Consider the following 25,038-nt stretch of genomic DNA (forward strand, 5'->3'; position numbering starts at 1 on the left):
AGAATTCAGGGAATGACAATTCCAAGATCAATCTTTTTTTTGCCATTGCTTCACTTGGTTTAGATGAGGAACATCTCATAGCATGATCATCTTCCAGCATGTTGTCATCTAAACGTATTGCTTCTTTACAATAATGATCGAATGTTTTCAGGTTGGATACAATGATCAAGTTATGTAAGTTATTATTCTTTAAGCCCATCATGAAACATCTCTTCAATTGAGAATCGTTTAATCTATTCCCTCTAAGCATAAGTTCGACGCATGTACCTTGGTGGGGCAGTTTGGGTTTCCAAAGGCCTCACATCGCTATTCAAACATTTGTATGAATTGAATAGGATCTGTTGTTCCGTTGTATTTGCCCCCACGATTGTGAAAATCTGTACGATCGTATTTCTGTATGTCACTGAGGCCGTATGTGAGTGCTCTTGTTGGGAGGGACTCACTGAGTCCTTGGGCAAACCCCCTTCCTAGACTAGTCAGTATATCTAAGGTGTGGGCATCTAGGGGTTGAAAAGGGTTGGTACCTCTGAGATTGGTGGGAAGGTTAGGTAAAGGACGAAAGCCTGGTGGGATTAAAGTGACAGGGGGTGTAAAACCCGATGACACTCTTGTTTTGTTGGCATGAAAAATGGTATTGAGAGGTGCATTTGGGGCATAGATCTCAATGGCTCGAAGATGTTAGCCATTGGGTTCAATCTGTGTGTGAGCCCTGGCAATCCCTCTATTGTTGCCATGTCTGATTGCCTAATTGCTACTTAATTAGCAAGCATACGTGTAAGTGTTTTTTTTAACTTTTTTTTATTTTCTCACAGCTCGTTTACAGCCTCAAGAGGCCTGGCGTACTCTTCGTTGGGTCAAATGAGTGTCCGTTTGCCCTAACTAGCTTAGACGAGACCTTAGGGATATTTTTTCAAAAAAAGTGCATGCTAGTAACTTCCTAGATAGAAGAGGAGGTCCTAAAATCTATTTTTTATCATTGTCGTAAGATGAAAATTTTTCATGGGAATTTCTTCCTTGTTTTACAACACGTTTTTTAGGGTGTTTCAAAAGGAATTTGGAAAAACCCTATATGAGAGAGTTGTAGTATTTTTGGAGTACTACAACTTTGTCTCTTTGAGTCGTTTGTGATTTTGTTGTTTAGACCCTCAAAAAGTAGCCCAAAATGGTTCGAAGTCATTTTCATGATGTTTTTTGCAAATTTTTGTGCTTTTCGGGTTGTATTTTGTCTCAACTTCTAGGTTGAATTTTGAGGCTATTGGTCGGAGGCCAAAACGATTGATTTTGACTTCGAATGACCAAGAACAAATTTGAAGAGCTCGATGTCGGCTTTTCGATGAGCCCTAGAGTGCCTACATCGGATTCACGGTTTAGGGGATACGAGCCTCTAAACAAGGGTGTTGTTTTTGGCTGACTGACCCCCCCCCCTTTCATATCGTGAACTAGCAGGGTGCAGTTCGCAGCGTGAAGCAGACTTCACGCATTTTATCAAATTTGGATTTTTTGAGTGTTTCACGTCGTGAAATGCTTAGTGTTTCATGCCGTGAACTGGACTTCACGGAGTTTTTTTTTTCACGACGTGAGATGCCGTGTTTCACGCCGTGAACCACACTTCATGGAAAAATTAAATCTATTTTTTTTCCACATCTTGAGATGCCTAATGTTTCACGCCGTGAACCTGACAGGTGAAAAAGCGTAACCATTCATATTACACCTCGGACTCACGAAAAAATTAAATTTGATTGTTTTTTTTGGTGTGAACCTTTAGGCCGTGAAACCTTAAGGTGTGAGTGTAGAAAATGGTTCACGCGTGAACCATTTTTTGATTTTTTGATTTTTTTTTTGGAGTCTAGTGAGAAATACGAATTTTCTTGTTTGGGGGGGGGATATTTTTTGAATTTAAAATTAAGGAGATATTGGCATTTTCCCTAAAAGGTAAGTGGGAATAAAAAAAGTCAACCTGATGGAATTTATCTTGGCCATTGGTACAAAAGTTTCTTCATAATCAACCCCCTGTTTTTGAGTAAAACCTTTAGCCACAAGTCTTGCTTGTACTTTGTCTATCTTTCCTTCCTTGTTGCACTTTAGCTTGTAAATCCATTTGCAGCCAATGGCTTTCTTGTTGGGTGGAAGCTGACATAAAACCCAACTGTGATTCTTGAGAATTAGTGTGTCACTTGCATATAAGATACTCCAATCTTGAGTGCCTTTCAAGTATCTGAGCACTCTTTTGGCTGCAATAATCCAATGAGACAATTTGGGGTTCTACATAAACTAAGCAAGACTATTTAATACAAAACAGAGATCAGGTCTAGTGATAGTCAAGTAAAGGAGAGAACCAATGAGTTTCCTGCACAAAGTAGTATTAGAAGGATGCCCTATGTCATCCTTTGTCAACTTCACAGTGGATTCCATTGGTTTAGACACTATTTTGCAGGTCTCTATACCAAACTTCTTGAGAATAGTCTGCAAGTACTTTTGCTGAGAGATGAAGATACCACCTACTATGGTCCTGGCTACTTTAATCCTAAGGATATAGTGCGGGTATCCAAGATCTTTCATTTCAAACTCAGTTGAGAGTTTGGATTTGACAGCTACAACCATGGCTTCATTTCTTCTTGTGAAAACCAGATCATCAACATACAGAAGAACAAGAAGAGTATAAATTTGCAATACTCTTCGAGAACCCTTGAACTCTAATTAACCACTAATTCCTAATTAATTCACACAATTAAGCACATCATTGGATAGAGCAAAGGAATGCTAATCTATGTGCATCAACAAATGTATAAATTAATCTAAAATGGGAGATTAATTAGATTCTTAATTTTGGTCTCTTCTTTTAAGGCAAAATTAAGCAAGAGAGTCGAATTCCTCCAATTGATGAAGAAATTGATGTAGTTAGGTGTTTTGATGTAGCTAGATGCTCTCAAAACACTCAAAAAAACTAATTTCGACTCCTTACATGATCAATTTAGACTCCAAATAACGTATTTTCTAAATTTTTGGTCTCTTGAAGTGGATTAATTACTCTTAATTACAAAAACAAGTACATTAAGAGAAATTAGTCGAATTCAAGGATTTTTTGATGGTTTTGAGAAATTTTTTGAAGGATTGAGCTATGCCTAATACTTGCTAACACTCTAATGCAAACAATTTCAACAAAAAACACAAAATTAAGCTAAAATTAATGATTTTAGTGCTATGTTTAACACTAAAGAGAGCTAACATTCACTAAAAATTACATTCTATTGCATTGTTTGGTGCAATGGATGAAAACTAAGCCTAATATAAACTGTGTGCAAGCCTTGAGAACATGAAAAACCACAATAACAATAAAAAAAAATAAATTAAGCTAAAAATTAATCAAAAAGCACTCTTTACAAAAACAACAAAGAGAGCTATTCTACACCAAATCACCATCAAATCCACATATTTTTCATGGAAAACTATTAATCAAGCTAATGGGAAATGGGTAATGCATAGATTAGAGAAAAAACGATGGAAAAAGCTAAGGGATGGCTCCCCGACAATGGCGCCAAAGATGTTATGGCTCACCCTAACCCCCCTTGAAACATCTCCAAGCTCTACAACTTTTTGAGAAGCAATTCCACCATGCCTCCCACGAGTGTTGTCACATCGCCAAGTGCACTACGGGCACTCGTCCCTCCTCTCACCTTACTTCACTCACACACACTCACTAGCATGCATTAGGGAGAGATATTAGCAAGAGCAAGACTCAATTGCACAATGGGAGAGTATGTTGTATTATGAGAGAAATTCACTTATACACATGGCCGTAAGTGTTCACACTCACTTAAACTGTGGTCGACCGGGCACTTTAGGCTCATAATAGGCCTAATGCTATTACAATGACTACTCTCATAATATATCCATAATGTACCTCACTTGGGACTTCATCCTAACTTGCTACCCATGCTCTTGAAGCGGGAATCGCCATAAATACTCTGCTATCACACCATTATGGGTGCCCGTCCAAGTTGTAGCTTTGGACACCATTGCTTCATATCTTGAATGTATGACCCTTTGGTGTATCTGGGAACACAAGAGCAAAACGCATGCATAAAAAATACAACACAAGAGAGAAAGAGAGATATAGGCGTGTAGCTCTGCTCTATATACACAAGAAAATCCCGAGTATGATACAAAACTAGATGGGGGACTGGGGGCCTATTTATATGGCCCCATATACCAGTCGGCCTGTGCTACAGGTAGCCGACTGGTCCTGAATCTCCACGACCAGCATATGCAACTAGTCGGCCAGTTGTGAGGCAGTCGACTGGACATCCACGACCTGCAAAAACAGCAGTCGGCCAGCTCTAGAATGGGAACACACACAACTGATGCATTCGGCTAGCAACTGGATCCTCCTGCCAACTCAGGGCTGCCTCCCAAGCCACAAAAAAATGGAAAAAAATAGGGGAAAAATACGGAGAGTGGGGAAAAATGAGAAAACACCTCATAAGGGCGGGCACACCCACAACAAAGGCCTTGGTGTATAAAAATAGACAGGAGATGACTTCTAACACTCCCTCTCAGCTCCTGGCTATGAAACCAACCACAGGAAGCTGGGGTGCCACGTGAGCAAATCCTGAGATAGCGACTTCGTGAAGAGGTCCACTCTGTACTGTCCTCCGTCGAACAAAACTCTAGCAAGATGTCATCAACAATGATCTGTTCACGAACAAAGTGCCTCTGGATGACCATGGGTTCCTCCAGTGGAAGCCCATACCTGCAATGCAGCCTTTGCATCCTCACCACCTCCCAAGCAGCATCACAAATAGCCCAGTACTCTGCCTCTGTCCGTGACAAGGCAAAAGATGACTGCCTCTTACTGCTCTTTAAAATTGCTCCTGGGCGGCCTGAAGTAGATCTCCTCGTGTCCGGATCTCCTCCCCAAACTGAGTCACTCCAACCATGGAGTTGGACTCCATCCAACAATCCCCCTCCTGTTGTGTACAAGAGTCCATGATCCTTCGCATGCCGCAGAAACCACAGGAAACGCAATCCTGCCTCCCAAAGAGTCATTCGCAACCATGAGCTCAACTGCCTCATCAAGAAGCTCCCGTCCAATCTGGTGTCCATCAACCAGATCAATGAACCATTCTGCTTTTGAGTCAAAGAGGCATCACACAGCCCACAAGGATCAACACTCGTTACGGTGCAAAAACAAGTCCTGGAACCTGCTGAAGACCACGCAAGGCCTTCTGAAACCTGTCAACCACCCCCTCTGAATCCGGAACCACAAAGCCTGGAGTATGCACCTCCTTCTGCAAGTAATCAACTGCCACCTGCCTGGCTTTCCAAAAGGTCCTCGTGGAAAGAGCATCCTCATCTACTGGAGGTTCTTTGTTCCCGAATACTACGAGACATCAGAGCATAAGTTACCTGTTCAGTTTCCTTTGACTCACGAACACAAGAACTACCAACAGGAGTACTAGAAAGTTCCTGCCACAACTGCTACCATCTACTGGCAAGCTATCCACCATCTGGTCCCAGAAAGCCTGCACCTGCAACGTATCCACACACAAGTGGCCATTACCAGACTGTATATACTTTAACTTGGAGGAGTCCCAAAATATAACTTATTGGTTAACACAATTTGAGTAACTTTATTGTTATCATATTGAACCTAACTCTGGCTCTACAATAAGGAGACGGGTAACACTAGACAGAGAAGATGATGGCGTTGTTTCTGCTTTTGGACTGCTCTATTTAAGGCTCCACTGTATGCCTACAATAATGAGAGGCCACATGGGTTGCTGATGCATGAAGATGCCTCAATTGAGGATTTGCTATAAATCAAGACAAATTTGGGGTGAGTGGCATACACTCACTAGTCTTCTTGTGTATTGCTTACTCAGGTCCCTCACTTAGCCCCTTGGGTATGTTTTGTGATCATGGCTCTATTGCTTACTATGATCAGTGCGTCTTCTTCACAGGTGCAATGTATATTTGAATTTCTGTTTTTACCTAATATGGTTGCACAATGTCTTGAATTTGGATAATGGAGCTCTATTCTAAAACCCTTTGCTTTTCACTAATGATTACATAGCACATAAGAGATAATTGCTAGTGGAATGCATTACTTGTACATACTACATGCCATTATCTGCTCTCATCAGAATGGTTCCACATCAATCTGAACCTGTGGCTTATGTACTAAATAATCTGCTTGGCTTTATGATGTATGGTAAACCCTGACTTACTACTTGGGCAGATAGGGTCTGAATACTAGTATGATGTAGATATTTTTAGCAGAGTAGCTCTGTATTAGGGACTTTATTTGCTTTCATCTCTTTGGGATAGATGTCCTCTGGACTTTCACTTCTAATGATTAATGGGTAATACATGTCCACAAGACATGGACCTAGATATTGCTTGGCAAAATCCTGCAGAGGTATTTTTACCATAAGACTTATTTCTTTTGTTGACGTGAGGGTACCCTACATATTGGATGGGGTTTGGGCATGTGTAGGTTGCTGTGTGTACAGGATTCTCTTGATTGCATATGTAGAAGGTTTTTGATATGCTGCTTCACACATTCTGAGATATTCAGTATGATTCACATACTATGATGCACATATTGTGATATTATGCTACTACTAGTCCAGTTTCACGCATCCTCTTGCTATGATTATAGGAGGTCTTGTCTGTTGCTTTAGCATGCATACTTTTTGAATTGCAGGCTCAGACTGCTGAACTATTTTTTGCAGCTTATATGCTTTCAAAACTGGATTGTTTGAATATTGCCTCTAGTAGCTGCCCTTTTTAGATGAGGCCGATGCTAGCCAGTGTTGTTCCTTGTGGAGATATTATACCATGAGTCTTACTCCTCATGTCATAGGTTGACTTGGAGGTACCTTGCATATTATCAAGGTTCTGGACATTACTAGATTTCTATGTGCAGAGAATTAGCTCTATCACCTGGTGTGGTTTTGCTATGCTGCTTCACACATTCTAGTTCATGCTTATGATTCACATACTTTGTTGCACATGGTATGCTGTGATGCTAATGGGGTTGTTTCACACATTTCCTTGCTATGATTGTGGGTGGGCCTGTTTGATGCTATAACATGGACATTCTCTACCTTGCAGGCTCTTACTTGTAGAATTTTTTCTTTTTGCTTGTAGTATTTCAGACTGTATAGGCTAACTATTGCCTCTAGTACCTGGCCTTTTTGATAATAGGATTGCTGCTTATCTTGGACTAGCGAGTATTGCTCCTAAACATTAGTGGCTTGATACTGTTGGTTTTTGAATTTATTGTTGAAATTTGTTTATATGCAAGTGTACTTGATTGGGCTAAGTGCTCACCCTTTTTGGCCAAGTTTCCTTTTCAATATACTATTAGAAGGTAAGTATGCTAAAAGTGCCAAGTGTTCATTTTTTAACAAAATGTTAAAACTAGCTTTGTTGCAGAGCCTATTGATACACACATAGCTCTGATGCTTTTAGTTTTCCATTTTACTTTTTGCATAGATTGTTTACACTCTGGTATATGGTAGGTACTCACTGAGATTTTATAATGCTATACAATTCATTTCCGTGTTTTGACAGATTCACTTTTACTTTACCAAAAAGATAAAATTTTATAATTCTAGACTAGTTTGGATGATCTTAAATCTAAACAATAAAAAAACTTTTCTAAAATTGAATGAAATAATAAGAATAATAACCTTACAGGGAACTTTGTAAAGACTAGGGTAACTTCGTTTCAATTAAAGATTTGTCTCAATAGGTAAATTTTGTACAGGCAAATTTTGTATAGAATGGAAAAGTTCTTATTTCCTTTGTAATTAGGAAACAATCGTCTGTATATTCTATAGGTACATATTAAGATTTTTTGACCAAACAGGGTTGGAATTAGGATTTAGATTTTTTCTACAAAGATTCTGAATCTACAGATAGCTCTGATAGTGAGTATCTGGGTTTGGCTTAGACTGATAAAAGAGAAATCTTAATGGTATTCTCTCAATGCTCTTGGTCTAATCAATGGTTGCATTGATTGGGTACAGCTTGCTTTCTTGATATAACTTGTGTTTAAATTTTTTTTACTATATAGATAGAGACCTATGACATGTGTAGTGTTGAGTGACATTGATGACAAGTGGTTGAGTCCCCTGACACCTGCAAGACACATCCAAACTAACACTTTTGTTTGTCTGTTTGTATGGATGCAAGTAACAGGACTCACCTTCTTTGGATTGCATGTGTGAAAAAGGGTTTCTCTGCTGAGGATCTGTCTCGGCTTGTTGTGTTTTTTTCTCTCACTAGATCTAAATTTCATCTTGAAGTTTTACTTGAGACTCAGTGCTCCAAAAACATCATGTATTACACAGATGATGAAATATATCATGTTTCCATTCATATCTTGAGTATAGAGTGTCTTTTAAATTTAGTATTTAGCTGTAGGGTATTGTATTATGTTTAAAACGAAAACACACACACTCATACACACAATTTCTCTCTCACAAACACACAATGATCATGAAACAAGAAACCCCAAAAAATCTCTCTTCCCTCTCTTATTTAAGAATTTTTAAATCATTTGGTTGTGCCATTTTTTTTTTTTGGGGTACTTCGTGCCATCATCTTTCGTGTTCAATAATGTAGACGTAGAAGAGATGCAGCGACCACGAGCACGGACCGAGCGCTTGTGGAAGGAGTACCTGAGGGATTCGTCCCAGTGGTGGGACAACCGGACCAGCAAAGTAAGTTGTTGTCTTCCCTTTTTTTTGCTTGAAGTAAGTGACGATCCTAGCTTGAATAGTTAAATTGGGGATCGCCCAACGTCCTGTACGCGTGTTACAGACAAGCCCAATAGTCCCAGATTTCAAGCATAAACTTGCCGAGGAGTCGCTATGGATAGACGGCTTGTATACTCCAAAGAGGGTTAAAGACATGCTAAGTCTCCAAGAAACAGAAGAGCCTTGTGCCGTCGAGGGGACGCACAAAGCACAAAAAGGAGGAGAAGTGAAGAATGGTGCTGGTGGTAGTTGGCGAATGATTAGGTTAGAGGAGGCACTGCCTTCCTTGGAAGAGGGGGTGCTACCCCAGCTTTCCGTTGAGGACTTTGCGCGCATTTTGCGCAAGTGCAAGAAGGACCGAGACCGAGCTCTTGCACTACGCTTGCATGCCTGCATGTGCCTAAGTGGGCTGGAAGCTCATACATCACTGGGGAACTACCTTGTCTCGATATTGGTGGAAGTCGGAAGCATGTGCGATGCCCATCAGGCTTTTGATAGGTTGGTGTATCGGAATGAGTGGTCCTGGAATTCTCTCATTACAGGTTATATCAAATGTGGGAAGCCACAGCATGCTCTCACACTCTACCAGGAAATGCAAAAGGATGATCTTGTACATCCCAGCGGGCATACTTTTGTTGCCTTACTGAAGGCTTGTGCAAAGTTGAATGATCTGAAAAGGGGCTTCGAAATACATTCCGAGGTTGTTAGAATGGGATTGCTTGAAAGAGACCTTTTCATTGGCAGCGCCATGGTAGATATGTATGCCAAATGTGGCTTGCTTGCCAAAGCACAGCAAGTCTTTGACGAACTTTCAGTCCGAGACGTAGTCTCATGGACGGCATTGATTGCAGGATATGCTGAACACGGGCATGGCGAGGAAGCACTCAAGTGTTTTGAACAGATGCAACTTGAAGGTGTCTCTCCGGATGCTGTCACATTTGTTTGTAGCTTGAAAGCTTGTTGCAGCATAGGAGCCACAGACAAGGGCCAAGAAATACATTTTGAGATTGAAAGAAAGGGGTTACTGGAAAGAAACCTTTTTGTTGGCAGCACCTTGGTTGATATGTATGCTAAATGTGGCTTGCTTGCCAAAGCACAGCAAGTGTTTGACAAGCTTTCAGTTCGGGATGTAGTCTCATGGAATGCACTTATCACAGGATATGTTGAACATCGGCATGGTGAGGAAGCACTCAAGTGTTTTGAACAGATGCAAGTTGAGGGGGTGTCCCCCAGTGCTGTCACGTTTGTTTGCAGCTTGAAAGCTTGTGGCAGCATAGGAGCGACAGACAAGGGTCGAGAAATACATGCTGAGATTGCCAGAAAGGGGTTACTGGAAAGAGACCTTTTGGTTGGCAGCACATTGGTTGATATGTATGTTAAATGTGGCTCACTAGCCAAAGCACACGAAGTGTTTGACAAGCTTTCAGTTCGAGATGTAGTCTTGTGGAATACATTGATTGCGGGATACGCTGAACATGGGCATGGTGAGGAAGCACTCAAGTGTTTCGAACAGATGCAACTGGAGGGTGTCTCTCCAGATGCTGTCACGTTTGCTTGCAGCTTGAAAGCTTGTGGCAGCATAGGAGCCATAGTCAAGGGTCGAGAAATACATGCTGCCATAGTCAAGGGTCGAGAAATACATGCTGAGGTTGACAGAAAGGGGTTTTTAGAAAGCAACCTTGTTGTTGGCAACACCTTGGTTGATATGTATGCGGGATGTGGCTTGCTTGCCAAAGCACAGCAAGTGTTTGACGAGCTTACAGTTCGAGATGTTGTTTCATGGAATGCACTAATTGCAGGATATGCTGAACATGGGCATAGCGAGGAAGCACTCAAGTGTTTTGAGCAGATGCAACTTGAGGGCGTCTCTCCAGATGCTGTTACATATGTTTGCAGCTTGAAAGCTTGTGGCAGCATAAGTGCCACAGACAAGGGCCAAGAAATACATGCTGAGATTGAAAGAAAGGGGTTACTGGAAAGAGACCTTTTTGTTGGCAGCACCTTGGTCGATATGTATGCTAAATGTGGCTCACTTGCTAAAGCACAGCAAGTGTTTGACAAGCTTCCAGTTCGAGACGTAGTCTCATGGAATGCACTAATCACAGGATATGCTGAACATGGCCATAGTGAGGAAGCACTCAAGCACTTTGAACAGATGCAACTTGTGGATTGCTCCCCGAATGCTGTCACCATTGTTTGCGGTTTGAAAGCTTGTGGTAGCGTAGGAGCCACAGCCAAGGGTCGAGAAATACATGCTGAGGTCGCCAGAAAGGGGTTATTGGAAAGAGACCTTGTTGTTGGCAACACCTTGGTTGATATGTATGCCAAATGTGGCTTGCTTGCCATAGCGCAGCAAGTGTTTGACAAGCTTCCCGTTCAAGACATAGTCTCCTGGAATGCATTAATTGCAGGATATTCCCATCTTGGGGAAAGTGAAAATGTTTTCCATATCTTTGATAGAATGCTATGTGAAGGAATAAAGCCAGATCCGGTCACCTTCATTATTGTTCTCAATACATGTAGTCGCACAGGTCTGTTTTATAAGAGCCATAGGTACTTTGAGGCCATGAGCAAAGACTATGGCATTGTTCCAACTAGTGAGCACCACACCTGCATGGTTGATGTCCTTAGCCGTGCAGGTGAATTAGATGAGGCAGTAGCAATGATAAAAAAGATGCCATTCTGTCCTAATCTTGTGGTGTGGCATACTATGTTGGGTGCTTGTAGAAACTTGGGAAATGTGGAGCTTGGAAAAGAGGCGTTTGAACATGCAGTGTGTTTGGATGAAAAGGATGCTGCAGCTTATGTCTTAATGTCTCACCTCTATGCAGGTGCTGATGTGGAGGAGGAAGGGAACATGGTTGAGGTGTTGACGGTGGAAAATAAGAGAGAGGCCAGGACATTGTCGGGGGACTGATGTCACTGTCGGAATTGTGCATTCATTTTTGGTTGGAGGTAATAGATATTCTGAAAGCAAAGTATTGAAGATTTTCCTCTCAAGGAAGGGTGGAGTTTGCATTGGGTGCCACAGGATATTTCTAATGATGTAAAGACAGATGTGTTATGTAGAGCGAGAAGCATGTGCCCTAATCAATATATCTGAGGAGGCACCCATACATGTGTCCAAAATCTCCACGTTCACTGCCACTTGGCTATGGAAAGTATATCCAAGATAGAGCACCAAAGAATTCTTGTCAAAGATGCAAAATGCGTTCAAGTTTTGGAGCGGGACTAGGGGAGATGGTCATGCAATTGCATAGCCATTGCTTCTTTTACTTGAAATGTTAATGCCAGAATGGAGGGGGCGGTTTTCCTGCCTTATCCGAGTGGTTATAATACCTCAATCTGGGAATCTTTATTCTTGGTTGGGTGTTAGTGGAGTCTCGTGTGCTTCATGTGGTGGCTTGGGAGTTGGCTTTTATTCTGCTCTGGGGGTGATGATCGTCTGGTTCGTGTTTGAGTTGGCATCCGAAGTAGTAGCTAGGTTGATTTCAGGTGTGCCTGCCAGACAACAGCACCAGATTAGTAAAAGGAACAGCATGAACAAACTTAACTGTGTGTGTGTGTGTGAGAGAGAGAGAGAGAGAGAGAGAGAGAGAGAGAGAGAAATAAATTCAACAAAATCAGCCCTCATTGTATGCACGGAATTTGATCTTGAGGCATTAGGGTGGCAAGGTCGTGTGGTGCATACAGGAGACATTGTTCGTCATCTTGGGTATCCGGTGGGTGTGGATGTGGACCCCCAAGCGCTTCTTGCTTGGATTTCTGCTCGGATCTCGGATAAATTTGTGTATTGGAAAGCTCAAGGGTGGCCTATGCATGTGAGGGTTAAGGTAGCTCAGGTTATTATGCTTAGCATGATTTCCTATTTTTTGCCTTTACTACCTTGGACGCACAAATCTCTTTTCCGTTTGGTTGCTCCCATTCGGTTTATGCTGTGGAAGAGGCAAGGAAATATTATGGGTCAAACATGGATAGCTTGGAATCACATTACGACACCCAAAAGAATGGGTGGGGCTGCTTTACTGGATGTCCGCTTGCATATGGTGGCGCGTAGGTGGACACTTTTTCAGGATATGTGTTTGCAGGAGCAGCCTTGGGTATTCATGGCTCGTGACTTGATTGAGTTGGAGGGATTGTCACATGGACGGACACGTGTGCAGGCTTCATGGTGGGACATTGTGAATGCGGCTCATCCTGTCCGTATTCGCTCATCTCATATTTTATCGCATATTCTCCTTTCTTGGCATGAAGTTCTACTATTGGCTCGGTGGGATCCTGGTCATGAAAGACTACTTTTAAACTCTTTGCAATTCGAAACATTTGTGGAGTCGCGTGTCATTGTTTGGCCAGACAGAGATGCTTCACGCATACGACTCAACCGCATGGTCAGGTTAGGCTTGGTTAGAATCCGAGATGCTGTGATACCTGGTCGTGACAGGCCATATTCGTTTCGTCGTATTCGGCAGCACTTTAGGGTTCCTCGGACATTTCAGCGACTATGGGTTGACATCATGCATGCAGTTGAGTCTTTTACTCCATTGCCTCGGCCATCTGCAGATCAGCCTTGGCTTGATTGGGCACTATGTAAATCTAGTGACTTGATATCACTTTCAGCTAACCAGGTCTATCATAAGCTCGTATCAAAGAAAGATTGGGTTTCAGCCAAGGCCAATAAGGTGTGGGGATTGCACAAGTCTAAATCATGGTGGCAGAAAACTCTTATGCGTGGTTGGCAGTCTAAACTTCCTTACCAAGGTAAGGTTTTCATTTGGAGGATGATGGTGGGAGGGTGACCTACACGGGATCAGCTCAGTCGTCGTAAAATTACATTGGCCTCTTGCTTCTTTTGCACGACATGCACTGAAACAGTTATGCATCTCTTCATGAGTTGTCCAGTGGTCTGTCAGATTTGGTCTTTTGTCTCTCACGTTTGGGAGGCAGTAGAGAGGTCTACTGTTTCGGCTCATCAGTGGATATTTGGGATTTGTCCTCAAGTCATTACTTTGGACAGTCACCTTGTGATATTCCATTTCCTTAGATGGACATGACTTTGGCATATTTGGACTACACGGAATGGGTTCATCTTTGATTCCTTGTCTGGAATACATGGGCACATTCTACGTATCCGCGGTTTGCTGCTTTAGCAGTTTTCTTTTCTTCTCTCAGCTCAGCTACTGGATGGAGATGTTATTTCGTTATGGTCTACGGCGGCTCGGCTGGCTCATCTTTGATGCTTTTATCTGGGATGCTTATTTGGCTAGGAGGCTTTCTTATTAGTGTACAGGTTTGCATGGTCATGATCCTTTAGAGGATCTTTTGTGGGGTTTTTTTTGGGGCCATAGGTTCTGTGTGAGCCATGTGGCTGATGTATATTTTTACATATAATATAAAACACCATTTTATGAAAAAGAGAGAGAGAGAGAGAGAGAGAGAGAGAGAGAGAGAGAGAGTTAACGCCCTCAAGCGACCCAAAGGGTCGAAAGTGTTACAGTAGTTACAAAGAGAGAGGCGAACAGACTAGCTACCTATACAACAGTAATCATGTGTGAGTACAAACTGAATCCGTAAAAGTACAAGGTAGCCTCTTGCCAATGAGATAATAAAAGAGACACCCTCAACATCCACTACCCATGGAGGGGCATCCGTGTGCCTCCATAGAATTTATGGGATCTAGAGGACCACCTCAGGTGAAAAAGGCTGTGGGCAATGAGAGTGTGTGTAAGGACCACATCTTGCAAAACCACACTTGTTTCTAATTGAGAACTTGGCATTTAGCTTAGCGCCCAATTGTTGAGGCCTTAGGTTGGAGGTCTAAAGGTATCTAGAGGCATAGCTCACACATGTAATGATCAATGTCTTCATGAATTGTGTAAAAATTGACTTATATAGTCCTCTTATAAGCTAGGAACTATAATTAGTCTATTGTCTTTTTATACTACTAGCCCTCCCCTTTAGATGCCTTATCTTAGTGTCAAGGTCAACTTAATCCTAAGCTAGATATGGTAACTTGTCTTTGGACTTGGATGTATCGAACTTCTTCCCTTAAGAATCTTTCCAAACATATTTTAATATGTTGATTTAGGACGAACTAAAATTTTAAAAGAACATACTTGCTTTTACTCTCAAGATTAGAAAAGTCATCCTTTGGAATTACGTCATCTCTTGACCTAGACGGTCTTTCAATCAAGTAACATGAAATATTGGGTGAATCACGACTCTTGGAAGATATGCGACATCACATATCTTCTTTGTGTTCTGATAAGGACTACAAATGATCCAAAAGTCCTATCTCATGGGTTTTCACCCCTATTTATAGGTTTTCTCCTACTAAACGACCATATGGTAATTTTACAAGCTTTTTAGGATATTATTTAACATTTTCATTACAATTCATCCCATTCTAAGATTTTATCCCCAAAATCATGACATTTGGAAATGATACAATTTCCAAAATCATATTCAAAGATGCCATGCCAACCACTATAGCCATATGTCCATGACCAAGGCAACCATCACATGTAGTAGTCTATCTCTTCACTTCCAAGTCCCTTAAGCATGTCTTCTAAGCTTCATTTGTGCCCATTCATAAGCTCTTCATGTGCTACAATTTCGTGCACACAATCCCAAAAATAACATCGAAGTAGAAGCCATAAAGCATGCCTATGATCACCATTAGCCAATGTCAGGGGAAGACAAGTATACCCAACTCTAGGGTAGTCAAGGCAAAACATCTTCTAAAGGGAGCACATAAGGGACAACAAGTTTTCCTTGTCAAGCTCAACAAAGTTGCTGAACCTAGTAAAGAATCAGAACTCTCTTGGCTCCAAGAATTCTCTGACATCTTTCCTGATGAGCTTACAGGACTACCACCTCCTCGAGAAGTTGACCATGAGATCGAGCTAATTCCCGATGTTGAACTTGTCTCCAAAAGACCCTATAAGATGTCTCTTTCACAAGCCGTTGAACTAAAGGAGAAACTTTGCCAACTCATTGAGCAAGGATTTGTACGCCCCAACAACTCTCCTTGGGGAGCACCCGTTCTTTTCCAAAAGAAGAAGGACGACACTCTTCATTTCTGCATAGATTATCGAGGGACTAAATCAAGTCACTATCAAGAACAAGTACTCTATCCCTCGCATCGACGAGCTTCTTGATAGGCTTCATGGGACCAAGATTTTCTCTAAGATAGATTTAAGGTCTGGCTAATATCAGATCAAAGTCAAGGAAGCAGATATACCCAAGACAACTTTCAATACCCGTTACGGCCACTATGAGTTTACTGTGATGTCATTCGGGTTAACCAATGCTCCTGTAACTTTCAACTGCCTAATGCAAGATATATTCCATCCCTACTTGGATGAATTTGTTCGTCTTTTTTGACGACAATCTAGTGTACTCTAAGTCGGTAGAAGAACAAGAGGAGCATGTGTGTAGAGTGCTGCAATTGTTGCATAGACATAAACTTTATGCTAAGAAAAGTAAATGTACCTTCTTTACTTACCAGATTGAGTATCTTGGATTCATTGTCTCCCAAGATGGTATCTCAGTAAATCCCGCCAAGGTCAAAGATATACTGGAATGGCAACCCCCTAATTCAATGCGCAAAATTCATGGATTTTTGGGAATCACATGATGGTACAAGATTTTCATCAAAGATTACTCCCTGGTAGTTGCACCCTTGACTGATATTCTTAAGAACAATTGCAAAATAGTGTGGTTACCAATCCATCAAGTCAACTTTAATTACTCAAAGCCATCATTATCTCAACACCAGTCCTAAAACTTTTCGATTTCAGTAGGAAATTTAAGGTGGTTACTGATGCCAGTAGTCTAGCACTTGGTGGTGTTTTAGCCCAAGAAGGAAGACCCATGGCTTATACTTCTTGCAAGTTGAAGCAATATGAAGTCAACTATACCATCCATGATTTGGAACTCTTATCAGTTGTTCATTGCCTCAAGTTATGGAGACACTACCTCTTGGGACGCAAGTTCCAGCTTGTAACTGACCACAAGAGGCTAAAGTGGATCTTCACCTAGCCTAACCTCAATATGAGGCAGAGAAGATGGGTTGAATTCCTACAAGAATATGACTTTGACATTAAATTCTGCCCTGGGAAGGATAATGTGGTTAGCAGACGTACTTAGCTGCAAATCTTTCTTAAGTGCAATTTCTATGCCAAATGACCCCATACTGGTTATGGTGAAAAAAGTCTCATTTCGTGATCCTGACTACTAAAGGATGGTGAACTTAAATGAAGAAAGGGGAACCTCAGAGAAGGAGAAAAATCTAATCAAGGTTTACTTCACACATGATGGGTGCCTCCACTTCAATCAGAGGCTGTGTATTCCTAAGGATCCTTCCCTAAAGAAGGAAATCCTCCATGAAGCCCATGATAGCCCCGCTGCAAGGCACCCATGTTATGCAAAGACCTTGAATGCTCTAAGAAGGAGCTATCATTGGGCAGGCTTGAAAAATGATGTCCTTCGATACTTGAAGCAATGGATCAAAGCTAAAAGAGTCAAGATGCCTAGAAAGCTTCAACCCTTGGATATTCCTCAAATGAAGTACCGACAAAGAAAACCTTCAAAGCTTCTGAAGTTACCCGATTATTCATCAAGGAGGTCTTAAAGCTTCATGGTTTACCTAAAAGGATAGTTAGTGATGACGATTGGGACTTTGACTTCACTTTAAAGATCTGGAAGTTCTTATTTCACGCCTTGGGTACTCAACTTTGCTTCAATACAGCTTACCATCCAGATACTGATGGCCAGACTGAGAGAGTCAACCAAGTAATTGAGGACATTCTCAGAGTATATTGCAGGCAGGAGCCAAGAAGATGGATTCAATATCTTTCTCTACTAGTAGAATTTGCCTATAATACATCTTATCCACCAGAGCATAGGGATGTCACCATTTAAGGCACTCTATGAGAAGGAATTCTTATCTCCTCTATATTTCTTTGATCCAATCTTAAGAGTTGAAGCCTCCAGAAAAGTTCTCAAGGAGATGGAAGAGCACACCAAGGCTATCTAGAAAGATATTAAAGCTGCTCATGATCGGCAGAAACATTATGCTGACACAAGGAGGTGTGAAAGGATCTTCAAGGAAGGAGACAAAGTTCTTCTATGGGTATAACCCAAGCGTAGCTCTCTATCACTTAGGAAATATAAGAAACTCAACCCAAGATATTGTGGGCCCTATACAATCATCAAGTGTTTAGACATAAGTGCCTATAAACTACAGCTTCAAGTCCATGTTAAGGTTCACACTCTCGATCATATTCTTGATGATGAGCAAGTTGTAATCCCAACTCCAGGAGTCCTTGAGTTGCAACCTAGTAGAATCATAGATTCTAGAGAAAGCAGCTCTGTAATCGAACCCTTACAGAACATCTAGTGCAATGGAAAGACTACCCTGAAGAGGATGCAACTTGGGAAGATGAAGCTACACTCTTAAGAGATTACCTCGAATTCATGACGAGATGATGAGTACATCTCAATTTCTTAAAGAGATGGAGGATGTAACATGCCCACCTTCAATAATAATATATGTCCATTTAATAAATGAAATAATGGTTCTTTTTATAGTGTTAAAATCATCATTTTAACAATTGACTATTTCTACTTGGAATCTTAAAATTTTGAGTCCACATTTGAAATCTACACATGATTTTATCCTAATGTAGGATTTTACAGCACTCAAAACAGACATCGGAATATGCCTCTACGTAAATTTTTAGTTAAATTATGGTAAACTTCCGACCTTAATAAATGCATGTTCGGGTGTCCGATTGAAAAATGAATTGCACCCCTTGCGACCAAGAAAACACCTCGGACAATTTCACCCCAAAAAAAATTGGTAGGCATCAGACACACCGACACGTATATCGAGGTCGATGTCCAAATAAGAGGGTCTTCGCCCCAAAATATACCTCCTTGGGAAATGTGCATCAAAGGACCTTACCCTGGATCGTACACATACGAGGGCACCCACACATAAACCAAAAATTGATCGCCCTAGCGTATATGGTCTCCACCCACTGGCCACCACGTGGACACCCATGCAACCATTGCCCTGGAAAGTGTATGCGCACCCCCCACCTTTGGCCCGCTTTACAGGCACCACCCTTTCCACAGGCCTGTGAGATCCCTGTCCCTACCACGCAATGGATTCGGGGTGCTAGCAGCGGAAGTAGCACTTCTTGCGCGGGGCAGGATCCCACACTTGGGGCCTCGCCCCCACGGATATCCGGACAAGAGACTAATCTGTCGGTTTTTCCAAAACCGAATCCGAAAAAAAACTTCCTTTGCCCGGAAAGCATGGGCGATTCCACAAGGCTAATTTTTTACTCTAACGTAGTCAAGATCATTACTGATCAAGCTGATCCGACTGCACCTATAAAGATACTCGGTCAGATCAAGGAAGAAACTTGCACTTGGATCATTGGGATCAACGCTTTTTCCCCCATCAAGAGGCACAGCCGTTGATTCCTATCCATAGAACAATTACTATCCGGGCTTTACTTCATCTATCGTAATAACAGAAATTGAGTCTTGATTTACGGATTCATCAGTCCAGCCTAACCCCATCCAGTCCCATGGGTTAGCCAACCGCCCAACCACTGTAGTGATGGGATCCAATTTAGAATTAGGTTTTGTCCCGGGTACCAGGGAAAAGAGTTCCCAGGCCCCCTAGCCGAAAGTTCATGCAAACATAAAACTAGTCACACCACTTACACACCCAATATGAAATTGCCTTTTTCTCCACATTAGCTAACTTTAAAACAATCCTTTAATGAAACCATTAAGTCACTGATCACAATCCTCAAAATGTCTGGTTGAATCTATATTTCTAATCATTCATTCATCGGTGTACTTATGGCATCATTGGCAACCAAAACGCTCACCACTTGTTCACTCAGGGGCCTTTTCAATAGTTCCTAGCTTATAGTAACCGGGAATATTTTCACATATAAAAATCAAGATAGAATCCTTGTTGAAGATCAGCAAGATCAATCAACAGATCCATATAAGAGAGCCATGGACTCATCCGTTGAGGACCAGCAAGGTCAATCAACCAGATCCATGCCCGGTTTCAGAAAACAACTCTTACTCCTTGTTCCAATATCTTCCACGACGCACGTGTGGGTATCTTTGGCGACCCAAAGCCTGAGCACCGTATGGTTAGCACCCTCTAGGATCCTTCGCAGGTGACCTAGCGCTTCACTCATAGACCGCTTCCTTGGTCCCTCATCCACCATACCGGAAGCTCACCATTTAAATCGAACCGAGGCTGGTCAAGACCTCGGTCGACCTTGCTACGCGAGACGTCCTCCAGCAGTTGCAACTTTATCAGTTAGGTCTCCATGACCTTAATCCACAAGACGGTTAAAATGCTTCCCCAGCATTCTTGACATAAAACAGTCATTTACAAATAGGTCACAAAATACAGTTTCTATATCGAACTCTCGTCTTTCCACATTATCCCTCCTCAGTCCACATTACTTATTCCACATTCCATTCATATGTGTACTCATTCTCATCCATTCACTCATATCGACGACACATTATTTCACATACACATTCACATTCATTATTCTACATACACATCCATGTTCGTACATCCACATTATACATCCAATCCCATATCCGCATTCATACATACATATCCATATCCACATCCATACATCCACATCCACATCCACATTCACATTCACATTTATTCATACACATCCACATACATACATCCACATCCGTATCTACATCCATACATCCACATCCACATCCACATCCACATTCACATTCATACATACACATTTACATGCATACATCCATTTTCACATCCTCATTCATACATCCACATCCACATACATACATCCACATCCGTATCTACATCCATACATCCACATCCACATCCACATTCACATCCATACATCCACATCATTTCTTTCACATAGATATAACTACGTCCATTCTTTCACATACATACATCTCCATCTATTCCTCGTTCATTTTCATCTATCTGATTCGTTTCACATCCTCGTATCTATTCATAGAATACAAGAGAATTCTTATTTTTGATATAAGATTTCTTTACGCATTTGTTTATGCATAAATTCCATTTTAAGGAGAATAACACTTTCGAAATAGAAATCAATCTTTTATGCATCTTCTTACGCATAAATTTATTTTAAATGAAAATGACACTTTTGAATTAAAATTCAATCTTTTATGCTTTTGCTTATGCATAAAATCAAAATTGATGAAAATAACTCTTTTGAACTAAAAATAGATTTCTTTATGCATCTTTCTATGCATAAAATCAAAATTGATGAAAATAACTCTTTTGAACTAAAAATAGATTTCTTTATACATCTTTCTATGCATCTTTTGATTTTATGCATCTTTCTATGTATAAAATCAAAATTGATGAAAATAACTCTTTTGAACTAAAAATAGATTTCTTTATGCATCTTTCAATGCATAAAATCAAAATTGATGAAAATAACTCTTTTGAACTAAAAATAGATTCTTTATGCATCTTTCTATGCATAAAATCAAAATTGATGAGAATAACACTTTTGGATTAAAATAATTTTTTATGCATCTTTCCATGCATAAATCTAATTTAGTAGGAATTACACTTTTAGAATAAAAGAAATTTTCTTACGCATCCTATTTATGCATAAAATCATTTATGATGAAAATCACACTTTTAATATAAAAAATATCTTTTATGCACCCATTTATGCATAAAAATCATCTATGATAAAAGTAACACTTTTATATAAAGAAATAATCTTTTGTGCATACTTTTATGCATGAAAATCAATTATGATAAAAGTAATACTTTTAAAAATATTCCTTTATCTATAAAAATCTATTTTGATGAAAGTAACACTTTCATAATAAAAGAAAAACATTCTTTTATGCAAAAAAATCTATTTTGATGAAAGTAACACTTTCATAATAAAAGAAAAATATTCTTTTATGCATAAAATCTATTTTGATGAAAGTAACACTTTCATAATAAAAGTGTAAGGTTCCCCCCTTCCAAAAATAGGGGAAACACTTAAGATAGTCCACTAAGTCTTATCTTGGAGAAAATTTCCTACTCATCGATACCTTGACCATACAGAGATTCAAGGATACGATTCATAGGTAAGACCTAGTTCTATCTCGCAGGGAGAGCGTGGTCTTCTAAAAATCAAATCACCCATAGGGTAATTGATTATAATTTAGGCAACTACTAGTCTTGATTCCTAGAGACAACGCTTTTTTCCTCATCCATGCAAGGCACAGCCGCTGGCCTAGTCTTCTAGAATAGAATTGCTCGAGAACCTATTTATCTAACGTAGGGCTTTCACTTAATATATTGGAAAGCTACCCGACTAATCGGGTCCACCCGTTCGTAGGATGGTGCCGTCGGGGCATTCCATCCTTCCACTTTCCACCCTACTCACATGTCAATTTGTTTTCTAATTAATCCTACCACACTGTTTGATATAAAAAAACATGTTCCTTAATTAAGGCCCTTTTCACAAGGTTTGTTAAGACAGCCTTTTTACACAATACAATCATGCCAAAGATAAGATATATATAAAGTTTATACATGAATCAATTCCATACAGCCAAATCGGCTCTCTTATTCTTTTCTTTTATACCGCCGATGATCTAGAATTCGGCCTTCCAGTCTCTACATGCTGGGCAAAACCCTACGGGACCATACACCTCATCGTCGGCCGCTAGCGAGGACTCAAGCCGGTCTGTCGCCCTCTCAGGCTCCATCGCTCGATCCTCCCGCCCCTCAGAGGGATGTCTGCGCACTAGGGTGGGCTAATTTACCGCACTAGCCTGGGCCCTCAGAACTAGGCAGCATCACAATCACTCGCCTCAATCGGCAAACCTCATTCTCCCAATGGTATGAGGGATACCATGGGCCAACTCCGGGCCTTACTAACATCTCCGCCGTCCAGCTATACAAGCACAAGAACGGGGCAACGTCAAGGCAGGGAGAGTTGTACCTGTACCTTAATTTAACCAAGATAACAATCCATTTACTCACTAAGCCATAGGACTAGGATCCATGTCACCTTCTTAAGAAAACAATCCTTTTCACAAAGACTTTAGCATTTCAACTTGAGATTGCGATAAGACATTCTTTATTAAGGCATATGCTGTTGTTTAAAAGAATATAAACTTTAAATAGTAAATCAATCAAATAGATCACTATAATCAATAGAGAAGCCGGGGCCATACCTCAACCCCTAAGAATGATATATAATTAAAAAACAAAATATGTATATACCTTATAGAAATTTGTCATTTATCGTTGCCTTTGCTCGTTAACAAGAGCTTTAGGACTTGACATATGAGAATAGAGTCTTCTAATACCTTGTGTTTTGATTGAAATTATCCAATAATCTCCAAGCTTTATCTCTTCTTACTCGTATTGTGACTCTTCTCTCTTTCTAAGGTCTATGGCAAAATAGCCTTCTTCTCTTACAGGGCTACGGAATAAATACTATTCTTTCTCTAAAAGAAAAGCTATGGAGTTTTGGTCTCTTTCTCTGAAAGACCATAGCAATCTAAGCTTCTTTTCTAAGATATTAGATAAGAATGAAGGGATATATACATCTCAAACTCTAGGATTACCTTGAGGCTACTTGCTGCCTTCTCACAGTTTTCTTTGTGTAGAGACCCTAATAGAAACATCAAATTGTTTCGACCATAACTCTCTGGTAAAAACTCAGAATATGGTCATATAACCAGTTAAAAGAACGAGAAGGCATCTAGTCTACAAGCCAACACAGGCAGAATAGGCAAAAACGTCTATATATTGCCACAAATGTGCCATCTTTAGAAACACGTTGTTTTTTCACATTTTTAGTATGCATGGACTCTAAATGTGTAAAAGTACTCTAAATATGACCTCTTATCACTTAAATTCAAAATTCTATTTTTGAGGATACTTATCTCTTAATAGAACTATTCTTATGTTCTTATTTCTTTTAGGATTTTTGGAGCTAATATTTTTATTCTAATACTTTCCTAATGTTTCTAGCCTTATTGTCTCACTCTTCTCTAAATACACTCTCTTTCCTTATTGAAATCTATATTAAAAGAGACACATACATATATGGCTTGGGAGGGACCTTACAATCTCCCCCACTTAAAAGATTCGAGATGTCCTCATCTCGTGAGCTGGGGTAGTATCTAAGTAAATCCTCCTGTCTCTTTCAAAGTGGTGTCCCCACTAGGTAAAAATCTTCTTTCATCTAAATATTGTTCTTAAAGAGTCATTTATTTCATGTGCTTGGCTCGTTTTGTTGTGCCTCTAAAAGGTCTTTATTATTCTAAAGTTAATTGGCCTTATTATCCTAATTTCATGCATCCATATACCTCTCATATGATATGAACCTTTGAATTTCTTATTCTATACCCCCATGTAGTATGGTACTTAACAAATTATCATGAAAAAACGTAAGGAAATCAATCTTTTACGTAATCTAACCTATGATAGCAATTTCATAATCTTAGTATCGTCTTGTAGAATACCTCTATTCATCATGCACATTACTTCACATGAATCTTGCACCAATCCTCTTCTATTTACTCATAGAAATACTTGTTGAATTCGGTTATCTTTAACCCTGCTATATTTACTCATAGAAATACTTGTTGAATTCAGTTATCTTTAACCCTGCTATTTACTCATAGAAATACTTGTTGAATTCGGTTATCTTTAACCCTGCTATCCCTATTTTTTGACCTAATTTTTGCTCTAGCTCATGATTCCTTGTAGCCAGGGGTGGGCTTGACGTTCCTCTTGAATTAGGGGACCTCTTCTTGATTAACATGGAAGGACTCATGTCCTTCTCGACACTTTCTAAAAAAAAAAAAAAAAATCACAGTCTCTGGCTATAATTATGGCTTCTGAAATAGAGGATGGTTTTGCATTCTTGATGAGGTTATTCAAAGGTAGATTAAGCTTCCAAAAATGAATGGATGGAGAAGAGTTACCTCATCTATCTCTGGAGCAAATCGGAGAAGTTTAACAAAAGTTTGGTGGTATTCTTTTAGGGTCTTCCTTTCTTGGGTTAGCTCCAAAAATTCATTCATTTTATCCTCTCGAAATCCTAGAGGACAAAACCTTTCACGAAGGTGTACTTTCATGGCATCCCATAACTAATTCTAGCTCCAGTTGTGGTTAGATTGACAATAGTGCTTCCAACTAATTCGGCATTTCTTACGATTTTCAGACGAG

General features: G+C 40.3%; 1 protein-coding gene across 1 annotated transcript; it reads left to right on the top strand.

The window, feature by feature from the left end:
- Positions 1 to 8,590: 8,590 nt before the first annotated feature.
- LOC147638836 (pentatricopeptide repeat-containing protein At2g39620-like) lies at positions 8,591 to 13,824 on the top strand. The gene is made up of 2 exons (XM_086784980.1): positions 8,591 to 8,732; positions 8,833 to 13,824. Exons 1-2 carry the CDS (start codon positions 8,646 to 8,648, stop codon positions 11,683 to 11,685), a joined length of 2,940 nt encoding a protein of 979 aa, XP_086641106.1. The 5' UTR covers positions 8,591 to 8,645; the 3' UTR covers positions 11,686 to 13,824.
- Positions 13,825 to 25,038: the final 11,214 nt, after the last annotated feature.

Source organism: Cibotium barometz, chromosome 4, assembly GCF_041138505.1.
Source record: "Cibotium barometz isolate CiBa-2024 chromosome 4, ASM4113850v1, whole genome shotgun sequence".
NCBI lineage: Eukaryota > Viridiplantae > Streptophyta > Polypodiopsida > Cyatheales > Cibotiaceae > Cibotium > Cibotium barometz.

What these genes read in the sequence shown, in the direction of transcription:
- LOC147638836 (XM_086784980.1), top strand. Translation starts at nt 8,646, where the DNA reads ATGCAGCGACCACGAGCACGGACCGAGCGCTTGTGGAAGGAGTACCTG. An exon ending in GGGACAACCGGACCAGCAAA is followed by an intron (nt 8,733 to 8,832) that starts GTAAGTTGTTGT and finishes CGCGTGTTACAG; the next exon opens with ACAAGCCCAATAGTCCCAGA.